Here is a 24,695-nt window from a genome sequence, read left to right as displayed (position 1 = left end):
AATTTTATGATCAGATCGTAAACATGTTTTATCACTAGAAAAATGAAATAACCCTTAAATATGAAAGTATTATGCAATAAATTCAGACATTTCTCTTTATATAGAACCTTTTTGGCATAATAAGTTCTTTAAAATTGAGTCAACTCAGGGTCCGTAAACACAGAAAAACATGAGACACGGGCAGTGGAATGGGGAGAATGCAAGGTGTCAAGACGTGTTTTTTTTAAAGTTGAACTTCTTTTAACTTGAAAGCCGTGTTTTTAGTGCAACGTTTCATAAGCGAGACGGAGATCAAACACATCAGTCTAGCGCGTTTACATAGAATAGCATTGAAAAAGAATTGAAAAACACGTTTTTGCAGGTAAAAACACGAGGTGCAGGTCAGTGAAGCGAGAGAGAGAGAGAGAAATAAAAGCAAGGTCTAGAAATGCATTTTTGAAAATCCCCCTATTATGCTTTTTCAAAAATAACCTTTCATGCAGTGTGTAATATAGCTATTTGTGAATGTAAAAGGTTTGCAAAGTTATAAAGATCAAAGTGTCAGTCGTCAGCAATTCCAGTCTCACTTCCTGTTACATATCTGTAACAATGTAACAAATTTGCATGGTCTTCATTGGCTGCTTTTGAACAATGTCTACTTTGACCCACCCTTAAAGATGTAGCTAAGATGGGGAAACTTTGGTTTATGTCATGTTTTCTGCACTGAGAATGCAAATCCACTTTGCATGCACTTCAAAAGGACTCATGCTGGAATTGATAAGGAATAAAATGACGTTACTGTTCGTATCACAGTATATCAAGTGCTGAGGAAGATCTGGAGCTGAAATTCAGATTTGGTAATAAGCGTTTTGTTTTCTGAAGCACTGTAACCGGTAACCCAGTCACAACAGACTGTGCCATCTGACCAATCAGAGCAGAGTAGGCTTGCAGAAAGGAGGGGTTAAGAGAACCTAAATCTTCAAACGAACCGTTTTCAGACTCTTTTATAGATTAGGTGATGTGCAATGTACAAAAAAAGTAAATTAAAGTGTTTTTGACCTTTGATGCATGTACATATATTGTAGGAGACCTCCAAAACAAAATTAGAGGAACCTTTAAAGCATAGTTGAACACACTAAAAGCTGAACTTGTTTGAACTTGAGTGCCGCATTTTTAGAATGCCTCGACATGCACTAGATGCTGCAAAATATGCAAGACACGAGTAAGCGGTCATACACATCATTCTAGAGCATGTTTGAAGGTATAATGTTATTTTACACTCTTTTTAACATATCTTTCTCAAGATCCAGAACAGACGAAATATTATTTCCCGCCAATTCAATTCAATTACATAATGTAAAACACAGTGTATAAATATATAAAATGAGAGAGAACAGTCCCATTGGAAGTGAAAAACAGCATACCAACTTTCCTGCTTCACACATTCAACTCCAGCTATTTTTTCTCACTCTATTGCTCTTTTAATCCTTTTTTTCCAAATGTTGTTTGTGTCCCCCAGGCAAAGGATTTTCTATATATGGAGAGGTGTTGAGAGGATGTGAGCCGATCACAGTGAGCCAGTCATTGTGTGCGTGTCTGAGTACATTGTGGCTTGAGAAGAAGGCCACACAATTCAACACACACAGAAACAGAGCAAACAGATGCATCGTGAAAAGATGTGAATGGGTAGAATTCATTGAAATGTGTGAGAAGCACATATATGCAACGCCTTTTTTCCTATTTTCACACCGCAAGCAAATCCTATGAAATCTTGAGCTAAATTGAGATATTATTAGTATTATAGACAAGATATCTGTATGCCTGTCTTGCTATTTTTTCCTTGCTTTCTTTTCCCACACACACATAGCTTAAAACTCTCATTTTAAACAAATCTGCAGTGAAGCATAAAAGATCTAATGAAAAGAACCACAAACCAGCAGCAAAACAAAGTGCCTGATATCACAGTAATCATGAGGTGAATAAGCATAAATGGAGCGAAGGAGCACTAAAAAGGAATGTAATGAAAGAAGTCTTAAAGGAATAGTTCAACCTAAAATTGGGTAATTTACTTCGCATTCCAAACCTGTATGATTTTCTTTGGGGGACTGAAGGTTTGAACACAAAAAGCAATAAAAATCATATTAGAAGTGGCCCATAGTGCACTATTCCACTTTATTCAATGTATTTGAGAGAGAAATAGACTGAAATTTATGTCGAGACTGGATCAATGAGTCAGCGAATTGAACTCAAGAACTAAATCAGTGCAATTTGAGAATGAATGAATCAGAAAGATAGGGTTTTGAGAACTGAATGAACAGTTTTGACTCAAATGAACGATTCGTTCACGAATCATACCTCTTTTTCTCTCATGCATCTCATGAATCATACATCTCTTTTTATCACCACTTCTACGGCCCTGTTTAAACCTGGTATTAAGATGCGTTTTGCTCGGTTGGATCATAAGTGGACGACGCAAAATACAGGTGTAAACGGGGTCTAAAACGTTTTGAGTTTGTCCACTTTCAAACACTTTCAGAGGTAGTCGAAAACGCATTCGACCAGATGGCTTTAGTAGTGTAAACGCACATGTGGTTGAATGCGATCGAACAGCCACAAAAGGCGCCTACTCTCATCCTCATTTATATAGCGCTTTTAACAATGTAGATTGTTTCAAAGCAGCTTTACAGAGATAAACATATACTTTAAGGTAACAGAGATTGGTTTAGTTTTATAGTGGTTCTTGAAAAATGTTTTTTCCAGCTAAAGGTAGTTTTGATTGATTCACTTCCGTCTAAATGATCATTTGTTATTAAATTAGGGGCCGCTAAGACGACACCGTTCTCTCTAAACAGACTTTAAACGTGAACCTGTGATAGACGCTGATGGCGTTCACATGCGCATTAAGAATTGATTCTATAGTTATGTGCGTTTGAATATATATGAGCAGGTTTGTAATTCCTCACAAACCATGCCTAAACAAACTACTTGTTTTGTCTATAAATTTTGATGCAGAATTTCATTTTATCTTATCACTTTGGGCAGGTACGCGAACCGAAAAATTCCACAACGCTTTATCTGTAGAGTGGTATAGGGATCCTCCATAGGGAGAGGCTAGTTGGCACTTCAGCACTGCATTGTCATCAGGTCCAGGCGAAAGTCCTTCGTCAGATCTGGAAACGGCCTGGATCCGGCAGGCTGCGGGAAAACCTTGGGATAAACAAAGACACTAAAATTAGCGTAGATGCCATTCTTCTTATGATGTAACGAGTACATCAGGATTTAAGGGAAGTGTTCCCAGTTCCGGCTGACCTAATCTAAGCAGCCTAATATTGAATTATAGAAGTCTATAGAGTGTTATGTGAATGCTAGGTCAAAGAGATGTGTTTTTAGTCTAGCTTTGAACTGACAGACTGTGTCTGCTTCCCGGACAATGTTAGGAAGATTGTTCCAAAGTTTTGGTGCTAAATAGGAAAAGTATCTACCGCCAGCAGTCGATTTAGATATTCTAGGTATTATCAACTGGCAAGAACTTTGAGATCGCAATAGACGTGTAGGACTATAATGCGTTAAGAGCTTGCTCAAGTACTGGGGAGCTAAACCATTTAGTGCTTTGTAAGTAATCAGCAATATTTTAAAATTTATTCAATGTTTAATAGGGAGCCAATGCAGTGTTGACAGAACCGGGCTAATATGGTTGTACTTCCTGGTTCTGGTAAGAACTCTAGCGGCTGCGTTTTGAACTAGCTGTAGTTTGTTTATTAAGCGTGCAGGGTAACCACCCATAAGACCCCAGTACTCTCTCTATGTGTCTGCTTTGTCTACTTGTGATCCGATCGACCAAACCGCATCTTAATACCAGGTGTAAACACGGCCTATCATGCTTTTGCATCCTTTTTGTAGCTTGAAATCAGCATTTTGGGGTGAACTATGCCTTTAAGAAAACCTGAGAAATGAGACATTTGAGGCAAATGAACTGAGACATTTTAGTGAGTATGTACGCAGAACGTACAAGAACCCTGCTGTGGGGTGGTAGCCCGCTCGGCCCTTTAATGTGTTTAATCATAGCGTATTATCAGCAGCCCTTTGGTGCGTCATTAACAGAGCAACACTTAGCTGGGCCAGTTTAATGGAGCTTTAAGATCTACTGTAATAATGAGGGGCAGAAGGTAACCGGATCGAGACCTGAGGAGAATAGAAAAATAAGGCAACAGTAAGGAAGGGGGATGGACACTTCAGTGTATTAATCAGTCCGTCCGAGACGGAGAGTTATGCCGGTAAAGGTGTCGACAGGCAACTGATACATGATCACATTAAAGCAGCCACCAAGCTTAATCAATCTGAGCCTGCTGGGCCGAGCTAAGGGACAATCCTTCAGAAAGCTCGGATGGAGGGCAAAGTATGCGAGTGTGAAGGAGGTTTCAGGCCATTTTTTAAAAGGGTTGTCAGATTTGGACATTTTGCCATCCTACTGGACCTCTGGTTAGGACAGTATGTTGGAGACAATGACATTGAATGCTTGAAAACGTATCATTAGTGCCAAACTGTCAGTGGTCGTTAGAAGCGTTTGGCCTGGTGAGCGGCAATTCAAGCTATTTTTTGGCCGAGATGAGATACACATCGTCAACCGCAATTGAACACCCAGTACCAAGTGGGGGAAAATAGACAGATTCTAATAGGATTCAATTGCTTTTTTCCTGTGTGCAGTCTGACCATGACTCAGCTATATTAAGGATGCATCTGTGAGAGAGGGGGTGAGTGCTGTTAGGTAACAATATAATCAGGAATCTTACTGAATGTTCTGGGGTGGTTAAAAAGTGCATATGAAGGTCATTAATTTAAGATGAATTTATAGCCCACTCCCACTGACAATATGCCACTCTTAGTTCACAGGACTCTTAATATATCAGCATTTACATTTGACCTTAAGGCACTCTCAGTAAATGGACACTCCTAGAAAAGCTGCTAATGGTGTACCCGAGGATTTTAATAGTGGTAATTTCCAGAAGGAAATGATTATTTGTATTAAGACGTGGAACTGGCATATGCAGCTCTACCGAAATTATCTACCTATTTATAAGAAATTTTAATTTGATGTAGTTCAATGGCCCATTTTAACACAGCTTTGTCAGGTTTCTCGAAAACACCTGAATGTCCCTTTTTTTGCTGTTTTTTTGCAGCGATGCCACAGAAGAAAGATTTTTGGTTTCCCAAAGAACCTTTCAGTGAACAGTTCTGAAAAGAGACATTCTTTTTATTAGTGTAAAGAACATTTTGAAAATATAAAGAACTATTTTACACTATAAAGAACCTTTTGTCGAATGGAAAAGATCCATGTTAATTGTTCTTCATGGAATCATCGAATGCCAATAAACAACCTTTATTTTTAGTGTGTGAGGTTGCACTAGACTTTGAGCATGCCGAATTGCCTTTGACCCTATAATGAAGATGTCAAAATGATACAATGTCATTTAGGACTGCTTCAATAAATCACAATTAACAAATATTATTACATTCAAAATGTCACTTACCAGGATACTGTTGGATTTTCATTAACATTTGAAAATAACTAATGGGATGTTACTTTTGTCACCACCATTTTGGAAAAGATGCATCACACTATGCTTACATGCACCCAAATGATCTGTTTATAAATGAATTGATGGCTCAATCTGACTGAAAATCCTTCACGTAAACACCTCAATCAAATTTGATTGAGCTTGATCTGAATGAAATTTCAATTGGATTGAAGGGGATGGTGTAGACCTGAAATAATCTGATCAACGGGAAACAAAAAATCATGTTAAGGCATGAATCCAACTATTTTCTCAATCGTATACAAAAATACCTTCTGAACATGCGCAGTGTTGTGATGTGTTTACATACTTGTCATGTCTTATGAATGTGTGTATGTTTATAATGTCTCAAGTCGTATGAACTAGTCAGTGGTCAATATTTACTAAATACATTCTAGCTCTAATGACGTTAAGCCAAAAACACCAATTATGCTTGCGGTAGCTCCGGTGACATTATCTAGTTCTCTGGTTCCAAACATGACCATGAAAAAAGTTGCTGCCTTAAATTTTTAGGTTCAATCAACTTTGATGTTAAAGTCATTTCAACTTAAATTGCATTAAACTGACGTAAAAAAAATAGTTGAATCTTGTATAACTTATTAAAAAAAGTTGAAAATTGCTTAACTTATTTTGATGAGTTAAATCAATGTAAAAACATGTTGTCGTAACTTATTAATCATACATTTCTTTACAGCACTGCACATACGCTGGATAACTGTTCAGAATACTTTAGACTAATGTACAAAAAGTATATCGGATTACAACGTGTAGGGTTCATAAACAGAACTTTCAGATTGTCAAATTGGATTGGATTCATTCCAATTGATGGAAATTATGTAAACATACCCACTTAAGTCCAGATCCAGTGGTTATTTCAAGTAAGATGGACATTTTTTTAGTAGTCTCAAATGCAGCATTAGTTCCTACTCTAATTAAACACCTGCAAGAGGCCTTCTTTTTCAGTGAAAATGTGTGGCTTTTAGTCTATGTCTATTAGCCATGAGGTCGGTCATCCATTTGCTAATACACTCCTAGCTGTTCACACAATTAGCTAGCAGATAGGCCTATATACTGTATGTGCATTTGGATATCAGATTTTTGTCCAATCAAATGGTCTCTGAAATGAGTAGGTTTCAACAGGAAACAGAAAATAAATAAAAAAACGGTGCCTTTCAATGATTTCTTGAGGTATTTCAAGTAGTCAAAGTGCACATGGCCTATCCAACCTTCAAACTTAGCAGCTTTTTAAGTTTTTCAAGTTGCGAGGCAAGACTTTGTCAGCTAACATCAAAGTTTACCTTGTCGAACTTCTAGTTAAAACTATAAACGTATACGCAAGCAACCGCTTATGCATAATCGAGGGGACGCGGTATTTCATTTGACAGAAATCTTCCGCGCTCTGCATGCTAATGAATGCGAGCGCGTAATTTCACAGAGTAGTCAATAGATGGCAGAGCGAGGTCACTGATTAGTATGCAGGCCATTCCCAGAGGAGAAGAGAACTGAATTCATCAATCCTGTCCTTCATTCCTCCTTATTTGAATAAATCGCATTGTTTTGACTGTCAATCAACGGTGGTTATGGGCGTCCGTGTAAGTATGAAGAAAGTCCGCCAATATGAGTTAAAATATTTTAACTTACAAGTTCAGATTCTACTACTAGAGCATGCAAAAACAGCCAAGTCGCCTGATTTATATTGTCTGACAATTTTGCCAGTGTGGGAAATTAACTTTATTATTATGGAATTTAATAGTCGCCCCATTGAAATTGAATTCCAGAATCATTTATTTTCATCATTCACCGTTTACGAGGGCATATTTTGAAGAACATAAAGCAGCGTGTCGTTTATTTGTCACTTAATATGAACTGAAATAAATCTTCAAGTGATACAATGATGTCAGGAAACGCTCTAGAGTCTCATATCTGTTAGAATAGGCTATATTTTTACATAGTCGATGGTTCTTTGTTAGATGGTTGTTTACTGTCACAAACTTTAATATCTAATTAGATTTACTATTTCGAATCAAAATAGTGCTGTAGAATGTTTTAAATTACACAACGTCAAATGTTAGGTAAAAACCCAGAGGAATTTAACCTACCACAGGGGGATTTTTGTCTAAATTCCCAGTTAATTTCGCATTCTGATTGCAATCTCAAACAAAACAGTAGACTACTTTGAAGCGGAAAACCAGAATATCTAGATTATACGCTTTAATGGTGTCTCAGGAACCCAATCCACAAGTTCTAAACTTCAATGCCCTTCCATTCCCACTATGACGTGACGCGACGATGACATCACGACCAATTCCATCTGTAGCGCTCTCGCGCTCGCGACTGAACAAGTGAGCTAGTCTCGTCAGGCAGAAGAAGGACTCAACGGCACCATCACGAGCATAATAACATACCTGCACACACACTCCGGGCTTTACTAGCAGTTGGAGCTGAGATTCCGACCTGACGAGCCTCAACACACCGCCTCCGGTTCGCTTCGCAAAGTGAAAGAGATTTTATGCTAAAGTTTTCAGGATTTGTTTAACCTCCCGCGGACAAGAGCGGAATGAGCGACTTTACGATGATTAACTGTTGCCTGATTCTTGGCGCGTGTCTTCTGTCCAGCCAAGGTAATGTGACTCAGTAACTTGTGGGTTCATTTTTTTTACTGCTCAACCGGTCTCTTGTTATTTCGAAACTGTAACTACCTATAGGCAATTTGCATGATGTTTACCTCTAGTGGGCGCTTAACATGAAGTCGCCCGTCCCAAGTGTATTGATATGCAAGTTGCACGCATGTGTTACGCTTGCGCGCGCTGATTTCTACGGCTTACCTGCTTATCTGGGTTATCCTGTTCAACTTAATAAAAGCCACTGACCGTAACCCGTATCCCTTGTCTCGTACTCCATGTTACGCAAGGTGTGGCCTGTCGTGATCAGTTTGTTTTCTTCTAAGGCTGGAAGACAGCAGGTGTAATTGTAATGTCATACTTAATCACATGCTTTGCAGTTTGAAACTTTTACATCTATATATCTTTTGTTATATGTATTATAATGTATATTTGAGGTAAGAAATGCAACAGGGTTTAGTTGTTAACACTTTAGTTGTTAACAGGTTTATGACAAGTCTTTGTTGCTGACTGTAACCTTATAAAATGCAATGATGTCTCAATTTTATGTAAGTCTTCTGTTATTTTGAGATACCACTGCTATAAAATTGCATTTTAAGTTACTGTTCCCCTTGTTTGTCACACTAGTCTTGCTAGTGGTGATGGTCCTAGACATTTCTTCCCTGGTGGTTTGAACATTACAGTGATTTGATGGCGTCTCAGAGGGGCTGGTTTCCCCTGATAAGGAGAGACATGTCTGCGGTTCTGTATGAGCCGAGGCTATACTGCAGGACTGAAGCTCTGCACATATTTAAAGACTCAAGTTTCATGTTGTGTGTTGTGTTGTCAATGCAGTGTAAACTTTACACTACTAACTGCAGGTGCGTCAACTACAGGATGTGTTTTTTAAAATGATTTGCACAAATAAAATAAAAAAGATAAAAAGGAAAAATATAGAATAAAAGCCTGTTAACATAACAATAACTATAATGATGACACGTCAACACCAACAGACGATAACATTCTGATTATTATAAGCGCATGTTGCAGTTTTGTTGTCTGCCAATTTAAATTCTCAAGCATTCTGATTGGCTGTCAATGTTTTTATTGTTAATCAGCTGAAAAAAATTCTGAAAGTGATTCCAACATATGTTTCTCTGTGGTGTTATCGTCCTTGGTATGAACAGCACTTAAATGCCACAAATATGGATGACTTTTGCATGCTTGTTTTCAGTCTCGCTGTTTCATTGGCTGCGTCTCATTGCTGATCACCCACTTGTTGGGACAGTATGCACACCTGTCAACTGGTCGGGCAGGTTTCAAACAAGTGCGCACTTAGTTAACTTTAATCCAGAGTATTTTATCGAATACTAGTCCCATACAATATTAGCTTCACTCTTATAGTGGTCGCTTGGCTTTTCGGGTACATGGGTAGGGCTATTAGACTAGAGATGCTGGCAACGGGTGACTGTAAATGAAGTGTTCCCTGTGCACATATTTCACAAGAAATAAGACGAGCATCTTGGCCGTTGGATAAATGAGTTTTGGATGGATGAATCTTGGCACCACAATTAGTCATGCCAAGATTTCAGTGCCTCTCATCTCGTGTGGGTACACTCTGGGGTTCGCCTCTATTAATTTCTTCGTGGGATAAGGCATTTTACACCTCAGGATGAACACAAAACTTCTGGCTGCCCATTAATCTTGTTGGTACATGTCAAAGGTTTGTATATTAGTTCTCAAAGGGGATCTTCAGGGGTGAGGTTAAGGTTCCTCGCAGTTGTCATGGAGACCCCTTTTCATTGGGGATCTGATGGCATCCATCTTGTTTTAAAGTCTTTGAGGGAAGTTTAAAACATTATTGCCGAGTGTTTAATTCAGTTTGGGATCAGGGAAGCACGACAAATGGAAGTAGATACTTTTCTTATTGGTTCCCTTTGGTGTTCTATTACTGTCAGAAGCAACAAATGTCAGAGCGGCGGCAAAGAGCAACTCCCTCACAAAGGCATGATAATTTATCTGTATTCCTTTTTTCTTCCCGCTGAACAATAGGCTTCTATCTATGCCAACAGGTTTCCAAGAACAAAAAACCTCAGTGTCTGCATTGTCCAAAATAGAGCGTAGAATGAAACTAACACCTTCACAAGCAACCTTTCTCTGTCTTTCTTTCTGACTCTCACCCACACCCACATTGAGCATGCAAGGGACTAAAATTGCTAGCCTTTGAATAAGTGCCCTTTCCCCGCACCCCTCCTTTTTTTTCTCCCAGTGTGCATACAGAGCTCTGTCTCAAGCCTTTGTTCTGGTGGCTTTAGTGATTGGTCGCCTATAAGACCCTCTGTCCCTTTTTCTTCCATTGTTTATGAGTGTCTGGAGTGCACAGGAGAGCGTTTTTCTCGGAGTGTGTTGACAAAAAAGTTTCCCCTTCTGTCCTCAATTTTCCTCCGCCTCACATGGTTTACACTTTATTGTGGCCCCACTATCTAGAAGCCATTTCCAAGGTCTCTTTTGTAATGTAGATTATATATTGGAAATGAGTGAGTTCCAGAGCATACAAAACCCCAAAATTGTTTGATAGCTGCAATCTTGCACGCTGGACTGTAAAATATGCTGCAGTCGTAAATGGGGAATCAGATGTTGCCGCATAACAGATGGAAAATCTGTTCTTTGTCTCCGTCCGTCTCCCGATTTATGTGTTTGTCTCATGGCGTAAAAGAGATACTCTCAGTCTCCCAGTCTCAGTCTCTGACTCTCCCGTCTCCCTCTTTTTTTTCTCACTTGTTGTCCTCCTCTGCCGCTCAGCACTGATGTGGTCATACGGTGCCGTTAGTAAAGGCCGGAGGACTCCTGGAGGCCAGCCATGCCTTTTTATCACCCACCACTGTGCTTAATAAAATGAAGGTTAAAGAGAGGGATTTTTGTGTGTGGGCTCTGAGATCAGCCATTTCCGTGACCCTGGGCTCATATCAAAGGGTTTTTCCACTCTCTTTAAAACTTTCAATGCCTTTATCTTTATCAATCCTTTAAGCAAAGAGCGACTGCCATCTCTCGACTGTGCTGCATTGATGTACCTCAAACATTTTGATTAGGATTTGTTTTAACTTAAAGGGATAGTTCAACCAAAAATGAAAATTCTGTCATTAATTACTCACTCTCATGTCGTTCCAAACCCGTAAGACTTACTTCATCTTCAAAACACAAATGAAGATATTTTTTATGAAATTTGAAAGACTTCTGTCTTTCCATTGAAGGTCTATTCACCCAAAGCTTCTGATGCTTCACAATGTTCATAAAGAGATATTAAAATAAATCCACATGAATCAAGCAGTTTAATCCAAGTCTTCTGAGTTAAGCCCAATTTATAGTTCTGGGTCGACCTCCCGCCGTAGCTACGTTGTAGGCTGTGTGTAGCGCACACCCTTCGGCGTACCCTGACGTGCACCTCTCCAAAAATGTAACAACGCGTCAATTCTATGCGGATGCAAGCGCTGTGATTGGCCTGTCAGAACTGCTCCCTCGGGTTTCACAAGCTCCCTCTGCATGTGTAATTGCGCGTCAACGTGGACAACGACGCAGAAGTATAAATGAAACGCGTAGTCTATAGCGTAGAGGCTCCGGCATCCAGAAACCTTACAGTGTACTTAGCAGCATGAAAAACTAAACTTGTATCAGATTGTGAATGGGTAAGCCTCCCTTTATAATCACTTATGCCTGGCTCACACTACAGGAGTTTTTTTTAAAAAGGCGTTGATTTCGCTGCTTTACTTCCTGCTCACTACTGCGCAGGTCTTGTCCCGAGATCGCAACTGCGCAGACTCAAGTACCAAGATGTCAGCGCCATATCGGGACACTGGCGGCTTCACTTCTCACGAATGGAAGAGAGCGAAAGGGAGTCGTCCATCTTTTTTTACAGTCTATGTACTGAACATATACTAGTCTTCGTGCCTACTGACAACAGCGTAACACTTATTTATTTAGCAATAATTAAAGACAATACCGCATATCATGCTGTTGAGTCACTCAAAATTACCTCAATGAAAATTCCTTCACCACGACAGCCCTACTTGTTTCTTCTTGGCTATTGTGACAGTACTGACCTAATCACAATCTTGCTCATTCTGATAAATCTCAAACATGTTTGAAATGATCGGGGCGAGCCCGATTTGTGTGGAAGCAGATCGGGAGGTGCAAGATTCGTGCTGTGAACGCCTCACATTACAGGATAATCTGCGCCAAACATCGGAGCCGATCGAGGTCCTTGAGAAGATATTTTCTCCGATTCTCGGGAGGGGGAAATCGGGCATAGATCGGCCATCAAACTCCTGCAGTGTCAGCCAGGCATTAGGCTCCCAATCTCTAAAGCACAAGCTCACTTAATTCTGCACTCTTGCGAAAACTTGTGAAAACGTTCAAATAAAAAAGATGTACTAATTGTGTTGTGTTTACACTTTGTTTGATACAATGAAAGAATTCACAAGCGTGTGGCTCACTTTGAACAAAACAAAACCTTGTGAGCTTTCAGCTGTTAAGCGGATTCTGACTAGCTTACTGACTAGCCCTTCTGATAGGCCATTGCTTTCACGCGCTCAACAGATAGGATTGTGATTTACAATGCTCAACGGTTGTAAAAACACGCTTTTTTAGGACTGACTCGTACTGTAGTGCTGGACTGGTACGTTTGACAACCTTAGTTATGGCCTTTTATTTGCACAGGTCCAAAGCCTAAACCTAAACTTACTTCAAGCATTAGCACTTTTGATTGTTGCTGTGCAAGTGAAAATTGAAAATCTAGTTCTTTGCAGCTTAACGTGTCTTAAAATGCATGTTAGCTGTCCTTTCATCTGTCAGATGTTTTTGTGGTGGATTAAGCACATAAATGTTGCTCTTTCATAACTGAGAAGACTAAATGGAGTTCTCATTTATGTTTCATGTAAGTGGGAACCTCTCATTTATGTTTGTTTTTATTGCTCATAGGAGTTCTAGAAGAAACATTTAAATAATTGAGCGTAGAGCTATCAAATTAATGTGGATAGCATAGACTACCAAGGGTAATTTCATCTTGGAAGAATCTGATGAGAAATATGAGTGCATATTAAAATCTCTGACTTTTATTAGCTTAACGTGTCCATACATGAAGGTTAGCCGGCCCTCCATCCATCCGATGGATCGGTGATGGGCTTTACGTGTTAACAGCCTTTGCCTGAGCTAGCACAAACTACACTGATTCATTGAGATCCTCATGAGGGCGGAGCTGAAATTGCCTTAATTACGACTGATCTTCTTCAGAAGCTCTCTGCTTGATTGACTTTCTTAGCCCCACGTCGTTAGCACGCTGCTTTTAATTGTGCCGAAACGCATGCGAATGTGTGTGTATGTCTTCATGTGCTTAATCTACCTTTTTAATAGAAACCACACTTTCACCTCAGCAGACCTCTGTAATTTACAGCTGTTTTAACCTCATTACTAACTATGAATTTGTGTCATTTAAAAATGAAGGCTTATAGGATCTAATTTTCTCATCCTCTGCTTTGTATGAGAAAAGAAAAGTTTAAGACCATGTCAATTGCAATTTGCTATTAAATCTTGAGTTAGCCTTCAATTCTAGCACTGGAATGTTTTTGATTAAAAGCCTTTTTTTTAAGTAGACAAGTGTGTTTGCAACCCATTTTACTTACATGATGTGATATTTTTGAATGAAACTATATTTAATGAGAAAAAAAGGTGGGAATTGATTGGATTGTGCTAGTTGTCACAATTTGATGAAAGATTATGGAGATGAACATGTTGTTTTCAGAAAAAACATGCACCGATGAACTGTCGACAGTAAGACTATGAGCATGTATTAAGAAAGTAAATCGTGTCAATTTTGTTAATTTAAAAGCAACTCAAAAAGAAGTAGAGAAACGACCATAGGAGCAATTTAGATGCAGAAGAGGATATTATTTTGCTCAGTTTTTAATATTTTGAGTCCCTTGGGTGATAATCAGGGTGATGGAAAGTGACTTCCAACCAGATCTGTTATACTAAGACTTTCGGTGAAAACAAAACAGAATAAATAAATACGTTTTATTTCCTGTTTTTCTGTGAATTGAGATGGCAGGCATGTCTTAAGCTGAAAACTTGAACCCTGGAGAGACTTTTTGGAGTTGCTGCCATCCAAAGCTGGTTGAAGGGTGAAAGGCTAATGCTTCTTGAGGATTGTATGGACCTCCAGTCATGATGTAAGGGAAAATGACTTCCGTGGGGAATTTTCATAAATGTTTATTTGAGCGGCTGACTGTGATGCCTTTGACTTAGTCGTCCTGTCTTTTTGCTTTTTAATTCCAGCTGACTTGGCGGTTATATAGCACTAGCAATTTGTTCAGCTTTTTGTAGCGATGGAAATAGCTGAAAGAGATTTTTGTAACGTAGCAGGAGCAGACGGGCTTCTGCAGACTGTAGAATTGCAGTTTACAGAATCACGCTTGTTTGGATACTGAGAGTGGAATTGCAAGATATCCAGCCATTGCTTCACAATCTCCTCAAGCACACAGGAGCTTTTTTTTTCACAAGCATTTTGTCCACTTCCAGGCACACCTACGTTCTTGAAAATATAGAGAACATACAGGCTTATGTGCGAAGACACACGCTGAAGAAAATCTTATTTCTTATGTTTTGTTTTTTTATAGTTCAGGAGTTCCCAGTTATGTGCGGTTTACATGACATCGTTTTCAACAAATAACGAACAACTTTTTATGCCTTTTGGCCGTTCATTTACACGACAACGGCGTTTTGGTGGCCGTTTTGGAAAACGATACCGTTATCTCCATATAAATTACAAAAATGCGAATTTGTGAAAACCGCGATGTCAAGTGCATTACGTGTTCAGTCTATAGGTGCGTAGGGTTTCTTTACAAAGTGACATCGCCAACTACTGGCCTGGCATGTATATTACAGCATTTGTAGTTGTTTTCACGGATCCGCGTGAACGGGATCGTTTTGACAATGGTGTCATCTGTGAAAAAATGCGAAGGAAAACTTCAGTTTTTAGTACATCGTTGTCGTGTAAATGTACAATATGTCTCAGATGTAGATAAGTAAAACTAAAGTTGTTGGCATATTATAGATTGTAAGGCTATAAAAGTACACGTGAAATGCATAAAACCAATAATTTGATAAAATGTTTAATTTTTGGTTGCAGACCTGGTGCCTTTGCAAATCTAATCACATATACACTATTCCAATGAGATAGATAAGTTTTCCAAATGATGCTTGAGTTATAATTATTAACATCAGATGTCTGATTTTTATGAACTGATTCAGATGGAATCAGATTTTTTTTTGGATGTAGGCAATGAAGGTCATAATGTGCTCTGGATGTGCATCTAAAGCCCATTGAAGTAAACAACATTCAAATATATAATATATTATGTATATTTGGGGGAAATAATATCAGCTAGGCTCAGCAGTAAGGTTTTTTTTTTCCTGATTGCCTGTAGTTCACATTGTAAGGTACTTTCATTCATTTAAATTTCTTTTGTATTTTGATGTGTTATATATTATTATTTAATATTTATTTTAATTATTTAAATGGTTTATTATTAATTGTATTAGTATTATTATATTTTGCACATTTCTTTTTCATCAAATGTTCAAGGTTGTTTCCTACAATTTCTTTTATTACTTTGTTGCTGCTAAATGATGGCATACATGGCAAAACATTACTAAATTGGTTCATAATTTTCAACCCATTCTTTCTAATGCTACTATACCAAGTCATTCGTGCAAGTTTCAAAAAACCTTTTCTATTATTGTTGAGCCCTGATCAAGATGCTAATGGAACTTGATCCACAAACTGTTATCTTACCCAGAGAGTCGGTAAAAGGGTCAGAATCCATGTTGAAGGTATACTAAGCAGCGAAATAAGAAATTCAGCTTTGCTGTCCAACTAAGGTTAAAAAAATACCCCACAAACACAGACTTTCCTATTCCAGACGTGAATAGATTTCTCAAAGGACGCGTGTCTGAGTTTGCTGAACAACAGCAGGTAAATGCTCCATAATCTTTACACAGGTTATGTGAGAAAAACAGATGCATTTTGATTCAGATGGAATATTAAAAAGCACACATGCAAAACACATCTTTATAGAGCTATACGCTGATTTCACGCAGCCGCCATTTTGAAATCGCTCCGGTGGGAAGAAAACCGGAAGTGTAGCTTTTAATCATAGGAGAGTCGCGAATGCGATGGCTTATTGTTGTGTTTAATGTAGAAATTAGTTATTCTAAAAATGTACATACATTTCTTTCATACTTTAGACTATATACAGTGAAATTCATTTATAAAAAAATAAAAAAATAATATACAATTCAGAACGTAAAAAAAGAAGCAGGAACGAACCATATCTACATATCCTATATTGGATATTAACATCCAATAGTGTAAATCGCGGCAGCAGCTTCAGGTTGGTAGTCCAAGGCATTGTTGTCTATCTGTACTTCCGAGGTTCTTCCCACCGGAGCCTCGCTTTCGATTTCAAAATGGCGGCTGCGTGAAATCAGCGTATAGTTGACGTTTCTGCAAGAGAACGTCTCCGATGTCTCCCGTGAAGTCAAAGTCTCCATTTGTTCTCCATTTAATCTCACTTCTCATTTTCCGTCCTATGTGAGGTGTCTCGCAAAGATTGGCACTCTCATTTTCCCTGTTGCTTTCATCCGATAGCTTTCTGTCTGTCAGGCAAAACCTCATGGTGGGTTGAGTGTCAGGCGCATTGACACTGCACAGGTGGCTGATCTCGGATCCGTAGACTTTCCGAAGTCCAGAAGTTTCCAAAGTTTGGCCGTACTGTCATAACCCTACGCTGTTCTCAAGCACTCTAATGCCCATTTCTTTCTCTATCTCTCTCTCTTATTTTCTCACTCATTCTCTCACTTTCTCACACTGGCGAGTGTCTCATCCTGCACCATTTCCCAGAGCAGTGATAGATAGATAGATAGAAAAAGAGAGAAGAGCCGAAGGATATTGACTGTAAATCAGAAGACAGAGGTTAAATACGGCTTCATTAGGAAGCGTGGTCTGAATCATAAGAAGGATGTTTGAATGTGTAAGTCCCTCTCAGGCTGGAGAAGAAATCATTTCTTGGAATGACACTATTGAATTGGTGGTGACGTTTAGAAAGCGAAATTGTTACTTTTCCAATTCATGGCATGTTAATAATTTAAAATACTGTTGGACCTAGAGGTCAGGGTAATTATAATACATTAAATTTTTTGATTTTAATGCCATTTAATTTGCTTTTTGTTATTGTAGAGAAGATAATGACCGTTTCCTGTACAAAAGTTAATCTTTTTTCTGACATTTCATTTACTTGAAATTAGACATAAAGCCCATCCTTGTGAAATAATTTAATTGTGTTGAATATGACTTGTAATGTAATTTAAATCTTAAAAATATGTTTTACACTTTTTTTTTAATTTCAGGTAATATAATATTAATTAAATAAAAGCACTTTAAAGTGTATTTATAGAGTACAATTTCATGATTGTTTCTTAACACACTTCATTACACTTTTAAGAAGTACACTTTGTAATGCCAAATTAAAGGTTTCACTTTAAAGTACATTTTAAATCATTGTTTTAATAATATTTTGTCGTGCTATAGTATAGAGTAGCTATAATTTTGATGTGTTGACAAAAAAAAGCACATGTTAAGTACTCATAACTAATTTTAACTATGTTATTCAATATTACATTTTAATTTATTCATTTTAATTTAATATAATTTTTTTAAGTGTACTAAATTACAATACGTGACATGCACATTTCAATAGAAATTACATACAATTTAGTTGACCATAAATGCTTGTCTGTACAGTTGGCAATACTCGTAATTATGAAATTACACATGAATCTGTATGTAAGTCCAAATTATGTAAAAAAGCACTCTAAAGTTCAGCTAATTACATTCAATCTAAATTTAAACTATAATACATTTTCTTTTAATATCAATTAACATGCAATTGAGTGCCTGAAAACGTAAAAGAATATACTTGCGCGAACTAAAAAGTATATTATATCATTTCTGTAGTAAGTACTCTTTTTACCAATATGCTAAAGGATTTTCACAAGGGTATAGTCTCAAGCAATGAATTTCTCATAAACTGGGTTTGCTTCAGGAACCATATTTTATATTTAGCCCGTAAACAAAACCTGTTTATTGGTTAATCCCATATCATGTTGGCATTTTACCAGCCTGTTCTTGGATGTCATGTGATGTTATGTATCACGCTCGGTCATTTATCTTTTCATCAGCTGTTAGCCTTCTGGTTAATCTCATGACCTGATTAAGGCGTGTGCAGTAGTGCCCATTCATAAACATGCAGTTTCGCTTTCACAATCACATTTCTTCTGAATGTCAACATCCAAACATCCGTGTCCTGTTGCATCCTGCTTTGTACACGTTGCTCAAGTATTAACCTGACTCCCATCAAATATTACTCAACACAAAAACAAGCTCGTTAAAATATAACATCGCGACCTGTCAGACGTTTCTTTTGAAGTGGCGTTAATTGAGTGGCGGCTTGGAAACTTGTATTGAGCTGTAGACGTGTAGTGTTACACCTGAAATGAGGTCTCTCTGATGAGTCACAATGCCCCAATGCATTAATGCACAAAACTAGACTTGAAAGTGTCATTTCCCCCAAATAAAGCTCTTTCTTGGCACATATTATTACACACATTTCCTGATAGCTTTACTTGAGGAGAGCTAGGATAATGAAGGGAGGTGGGATTTTGCGCTTTGGTGTTCTTGACTAGTTTAGCTTAAGCACTGCCGTAGGCCACGTCACAATCGTGACATATTTAGAACTATTTTTGAAGTCATGATTACAGAGATGTAGCGTATCCTGATTAGACTGTGTATATTGTTTTAAGCTCAAATGTTTATTTTCTTGTAACGGTAAGTAATTTGTAGATTGTAGGTCTACCATTTGTTTGATTCTCCAAAAAAATGTATGCGAGCATCCCAAACAGCTTGACACATCAACATTGTCTCAATTCTCAACCGATGGTGTGACAATTTGGGGTGGGACAATTTTTTTTGTGCAACCAAAAGAAGACAAATAGCTGTTTGGGAAAACCTATTTGAAACAGTATTTAATTTTGAAAATCAGTTTAGTCAGCCTTGAGCTGCAGAAATTACAGGCGCTCAAAGGTGTTTTTCTTTCTTCATGTTCCTAGTCATATTGTGATTCATCTGTGTATGTTAATACTAAAAATAGATGTTTTTGCAATCACCTGTCATATAGATACCACTTTTCTTAATCCAATGAATTTCAGATGCATAAAAAGTCCTTCCTTATGTTTTTTTCTTGTTGAATATGATGTTTCAGTGTGAAATAATATGCATAAGACAAGTAAAATGGGAAACGAATGCAATTTTATGTTTATCTTAATTGGCTGCTTCAAATATTCCAAGATGCGCTGTCGCAGAAGAGCAACATTTCTTCTGTACATGTGTAAATAAAATGGCATGGCAGAGGTATCGTGTACTTTGCCTTTGGAATACCAGATGGATGCTGATTGTCATGACAATTTTGTGATAGCCTTGGCTTGACAAACACCCGCCAACCCTCCAAATGCGGGTGGATTTCAGCAGTGGCGTGTAACTATGTGTGACAGCACTATAATAGCCAATTTGGCGAGTGGAATTTTATAAATAATATATACATTTTTCAATTGTAGTATTTGTAAAAAGGCATCTGAAATAATAAACTAAGGGCAATGTAGATTTTTCGATACATATCCGATTCCAATACTCATTTTCCGCAGAATACGCCATACCAGCTGCGCTTTCTCGCTCTCTTATCTCTCCGACAGCGAGTTGACACACAAACACAATTCACGGTATACATAGTCAGTTATGTTTTAAGTGAACGTAAAAGGTTAAGAAAGAAAACGCATGTGTAACATAGTGGATCCGTACGTCAGGTCTTAAAGTGACAGCAGCCTGCTGCCAAATTAGGAGATACTATTAAAAATATGTGTATGGCAGTTTTTCTCATTGATATCAGAATTATGGCCACTGAAAATGTTGAGTGGCTAGTAACTTTGGAAAACTAGCCACAGTGGTTGGTGTGAGCCCCGGCGATTGCAAAATCAGAGGAAATGAAGAAATCACTATTGTTGTTTTGCAATCGCATTTGCAGCCCATTTTTCTTTTATAAACAGGATATTCAGTATGATAATGCAGGGTGGGAAAAATGCATGTCATAAAAAGTGTTCTCTGTGTGACAAGTGTTTGGAGGGGGAGGGGTTGAAAAACAATGAGTGCTGATGACATCAGCTGAATAGAAAAGTTGTTTAAGAGGCAGAGATAGTTATTGTCTTTAATGAAAGTTTACAAAAATGATGTGTTTCTTTGGAATAACGTGCACTGACGAATCATTCCAAGTCCAACTCCATCTCACGGGAAACCTGAACTTTTTATGAGGTGGCGATTTTGTTCGTATTATGTGAATTGTACAAAAATGTTTGATTATTTGAAAAAAAAGCAAGCATGAAGGTCCACCCCTAAACATATGGGGGCGTAAGTATGCAAGGGGGCGTAAGTCTATGCAGGGGTCCTGAGTTGGCACGAGAGCCGAGCCGGTCATGTGGGCGTCCTTGGCGTGCCAGGGAGCTGAGGTGGGCCTGGTGCCCTTCCAGATGCCCAGCACTTGCAGGAACGGAGGAGATAGCCAAGACTCGCTATGCTTGCGTCCTCAGCCTCATGTCTGATGGGATGAGTCACACTCGTACAGCACAGAGGGGCCGTAACTAGGCGTTTGTGGGAGGTAGCTGTATCAGAATCACTGCTTTCAATATACCAGCAGTAATGAGGATGCTTGCGATCAGCCAACATGTATGAAAAGTGCAGCTTTTGACTGGCTGATATCAGAGTAGATAACCAATATGGGTTTTTGAGTGGCCTGTTCTGATCTCTTACTGAAGCATAGTGATTAATCTCTCGGATGATAGTAGTCACTTTTAATAGCCACTTTCATACTTGTTATATTGCAGGTAAATTGTGGTTTTACCTTTTGTGTTAAATGTACCACATCTGTTAATCTCACACGCATCAGCTTTAAGTCTGTTATGAAAAGATTTGGATGAAATCCTTTGATGATAAATATAGCATATAAATATCATTAATTTTAAACGATAAATTCATGATATTTATTTGCATATTTATTCTCTTACTAGTGCAGAGTGCCCGTGCAAAATCAGTTTTTGTGTGTGTTTTTAGTCATTGTTGGTTTGGTGTGTTAGAGTGCTCATTGTTACAATTAAACAGCAAAAGTTCAGTGACATTTTTATTTGTGCATGGTAGAAAGCTATTACTGATACTGACATAATGACATACAATAAATATGGAAAATTGAACTACACGATTCAGGGAGCAGGCTAAACAATGAACTCCGAGAAAACGCTACGCTTGAGCAAACAGTTTGTGAATAGGCTACTACAAATGATGGCCGTGAAAGAGACTGTGAACGCATTGAATAGGATATGTTTAGTTGGTGAATAGCATAGGCTACTATTAAACGGTAGCGATAACGTTAAGCACACCAGAATTAAATATAATATTCAGAAGTAAACAGCGTAGCTGACTTACAGATTTAGTTAACATCCACAAATGAATAAACGATTCAAGGAGCAGGCTACACAGTGAACTCCGAAAAAACTGAGTTTTTTGTACGCTTGAGCAAACAGTTTGTGAATAGGCCACTACAAATAATGGTCGTGAATATAATATAATATTCAGAAGTAAACAGTGTAGCTGACTTAATGTTTAGCTGACAGAGTGTTTATGTCAGAATGTTTATTTTTAAACCACAACCTTCTACGTGCTTCTTTTACCTATATATTTACCGATATCTTTTGCATTTCTAATCCAAACAACCTCAAACTCGGCACTGCACTTACTCGTGCCCGTAGCAAGACACCTGTCAAGTTTGAAATCCATCGGACTAACGGTTCGAGAGATATGCGATTAACAGACACACACACAGACACACAGACAGACAGACGTTCCTGTAATTTATAGATAAAATGTTTGTCAGAATGTTTATGTTTAAACCACAACCCTCAAATGTCAGAATGTTTATTTTTAAACCAGAATGTTTATGACATTAGAGAATGTTTATTTTTAAACCACAACTTCAACGTGTGCTTCTTTTAAGTGAAAGTGAAAGTGACAAACCATAAAAAACCATACTTGGTAAATGGTAAACCATACTTGGAATTTGACCTCTGCATTTAACCCATCCAAGTAAGTGCACACACATTAGGAGCAGAGTAGTGAGTAGTGAACACACGGGCAGCCTTGAGTGGCGTCCGGGGAGCAATTGGGGGTTAGGTGCCTTGCTCAAGGACACTTCAGTCATATTCCTGCCGGTACTGGAATCGAACCAGCAACCTTTGGGTCACCAGTCCAACTCTGGTACCATTAGGCCATGACTGCCCATATATCGGTAAAAAATATATTTTACCGATATCTTTTGAATTTCTAATCCAAACAACCTCAAACTCGGCACTGCACTTACTCGTGCCCGTAGCAAGACACCTGTCAAGTTTGAAATCCATCGGACTAACGGTTCGAGAGATAACAGACACACACACACACACACACACAGAGAGACAGACGCTCCTGTAATTTATAGATAGATTAGGGAGGCACAACATATCGGCCACCATATCGGTATCGGCAAATACATGTTCATTTTTAATCGTTATTGGCCCGATAAGAGAATTTGGCCAATATATTAAAGCCGATAAGTAATGAATAATTTCCTTCAGCTGCGACACTTCAAATGTGCACTGTTCGCCATGATGGTTTTGAATTGCTTGAAATATGATTGGAATCATAAAAGGAAAATACAGTTAAGTGCAACAAATAGGCTACATACAATTATAACTGCATTTTAATCGTGTGCTTGGAGCATGGCTTTTAATGGTGAGGTTTTTGTAATGAGGCTCTTTTAAAAAATAATATAAAAATTTGGATTTAGATTAATTTTGCATAGATATCGGTTATCAGCTATCAAATATAAAGAATTAGCGGTTATCGGTATCGGCCAAAATTTGCATATCGGTACATCCCTGTCGCTTATTTATTTGTTATTTGCTTGCTTGCTTGGTTTTGCATTCTCTTGACTAAAATTAGATGCCTTTTCAGTAAAATTAACTAAAATTGAAAAATTTGAACGTTGTTCAAAGCACCCTAACAACACACGTGCTCAAATTTTAATCTTTCATTTTTTCCCACACATGCAGGGCATCAAAATTCAGCATCTTTGCAACTTCTGTATTTCAACAACACATTGAGCCCACACACAACCTCTAAACTGAAAAAATTAGTTAGGCCTATGTGTGAAAGCGGCTATTGAATACCTTCGTCGTGCATGATAAATTCTAGCACCCATCCTGGTATAGAAGAGACACTTGTTGCAATCCAGTAAATTCCCCATACATTTATTTTCTTGTTGAGTATCCTGTTGCACTCCGATTATAGAAGTAAATGGGCTGCGGAGGTCATTTCATGTTGACCTTAATAATTTGATGATGGCAGTTATGTATGATTTTAATTTGACTGAGTATCTCTTGTCTCTTTCTATCTGTCAGGAGCTCTTGTAAGGTTTTTCTTTAGAGTGTTTATTTCTGAGTGTCGGTCTTCTCGTTTCTGAGTGATAATGTGTTTTGTAATCAGCATGTCTGATTGCGCTCTCTCTCTCTCTCTCTCTCTCTCTCTCTGTATGTGTGTGTGTGTGTGTGTGTGTGTGTGTGAGAACGTGGTGATGCTCTCGGCTCAATACAGGTTACCCCCTCTCAGTCACGCATTCTATTACCATATATGGTCATCAGAGCGAGACGAAGCAATTACTGTCGACCACAGTGTTCTCTCATCGGATCCTCCTCTTCTCGCTCTTCCCTATCCCTTTTATCTATCGCTCTCACTCTTTTCCTTTTTTCTTGGTCTCCATTGTTTCTCCTTTCTTCTTTTGTACGTTCTTCTGTCTTTCGTCTTTCTCCTTCTCTGTCTACACCCACATCAATCCCTTCACTTTGTTCCTTCCTTCTTAATTTCCTTCCTCCAGTCGTTTACTGCATTCCGATTTGCATACTTACATTACACACTTAAAGGGATAGTTCATCCAAAAATGGAAATTGTGTTGTATGACTTTCTTCTGTGGAACATAAAAAAGAAGATATTTTGAGAAATGTCTCTGTGATTACATACAATAAATGTCAAAGGAGTCCAGTGTTGTTTGAACTTGGAAAGTATGGAAAGTCATACAGGTTTGGAAAAATATGAAGGTGAATAAATTGACAGAACTTTTTTTTTGGATGAACTATCCCTTTTATGTACTAGGGATGCGCAAAACCAGAGTTTCATAACAAATTCATGTATGTTATTGAAAGCACCACAGCTAAATAAATTCAAAACCAAAGTGCTATAATAATAAACTACTACAAGGATCAAAACTAAATTTGTATTGATGGAATATTATGAGAAATTGAAAGT

The 24,695-nt window shown here is 38.1% G+C and overlaps 1 protein-coding gene across 3 annotated transcripts in view; it reads left to right on the top strand.

The window, feature by feature from the left end:
* The first annotated feature begins 7,822 nt into the window (after window positions 1-7,822).
* pvrl2l (PVR cell adhesion molecule related 2 like) overlaps window positions 7,823-24,695 on the top strand; it is a 144,783-nt gene continuing 127,910 nt past the window's right edge. Inside the window, exon 1 of one of the 3 annotated variants that reach the window (XM_077195008.1) lies at window positions 7,823-8,173. In XM_077195008.1, coding sequence (XP_077051123.1) covers window positions 8,110-8,173 — 64 coding nt within the window. In that variant the 5' untranslated portion in view covers window positions 7,823-8,109. The remainder of the gene's footprint in view (window positions 8,174-24,695) is intronic. The other 2 variants (XM_077195010.1, XM_077195009.1) reach the window with 2 other exon arrangements.

This window comes from Siphateles boraxobius, unplaced genomic scaffold (assembly GCF_051911475.1).
Source record: "Siphateles boraxobius isolate OS27281-9 unplaced genomic scaffold, OSU_SipBor_1 33, whole genome shotgun sequence".
Lineage (NCBI taxonomy): Eukaryota > Metazoa > Chordata > Actinopteri > Cypriniformes > Leuciscidae > Siphateles > Siphateles boraxobius.
The sequence above is the reverse complement of the archived record's forward strand: the minus strand, read 5'-3'. Positions and strand labels throughout refer to the sequence as shown.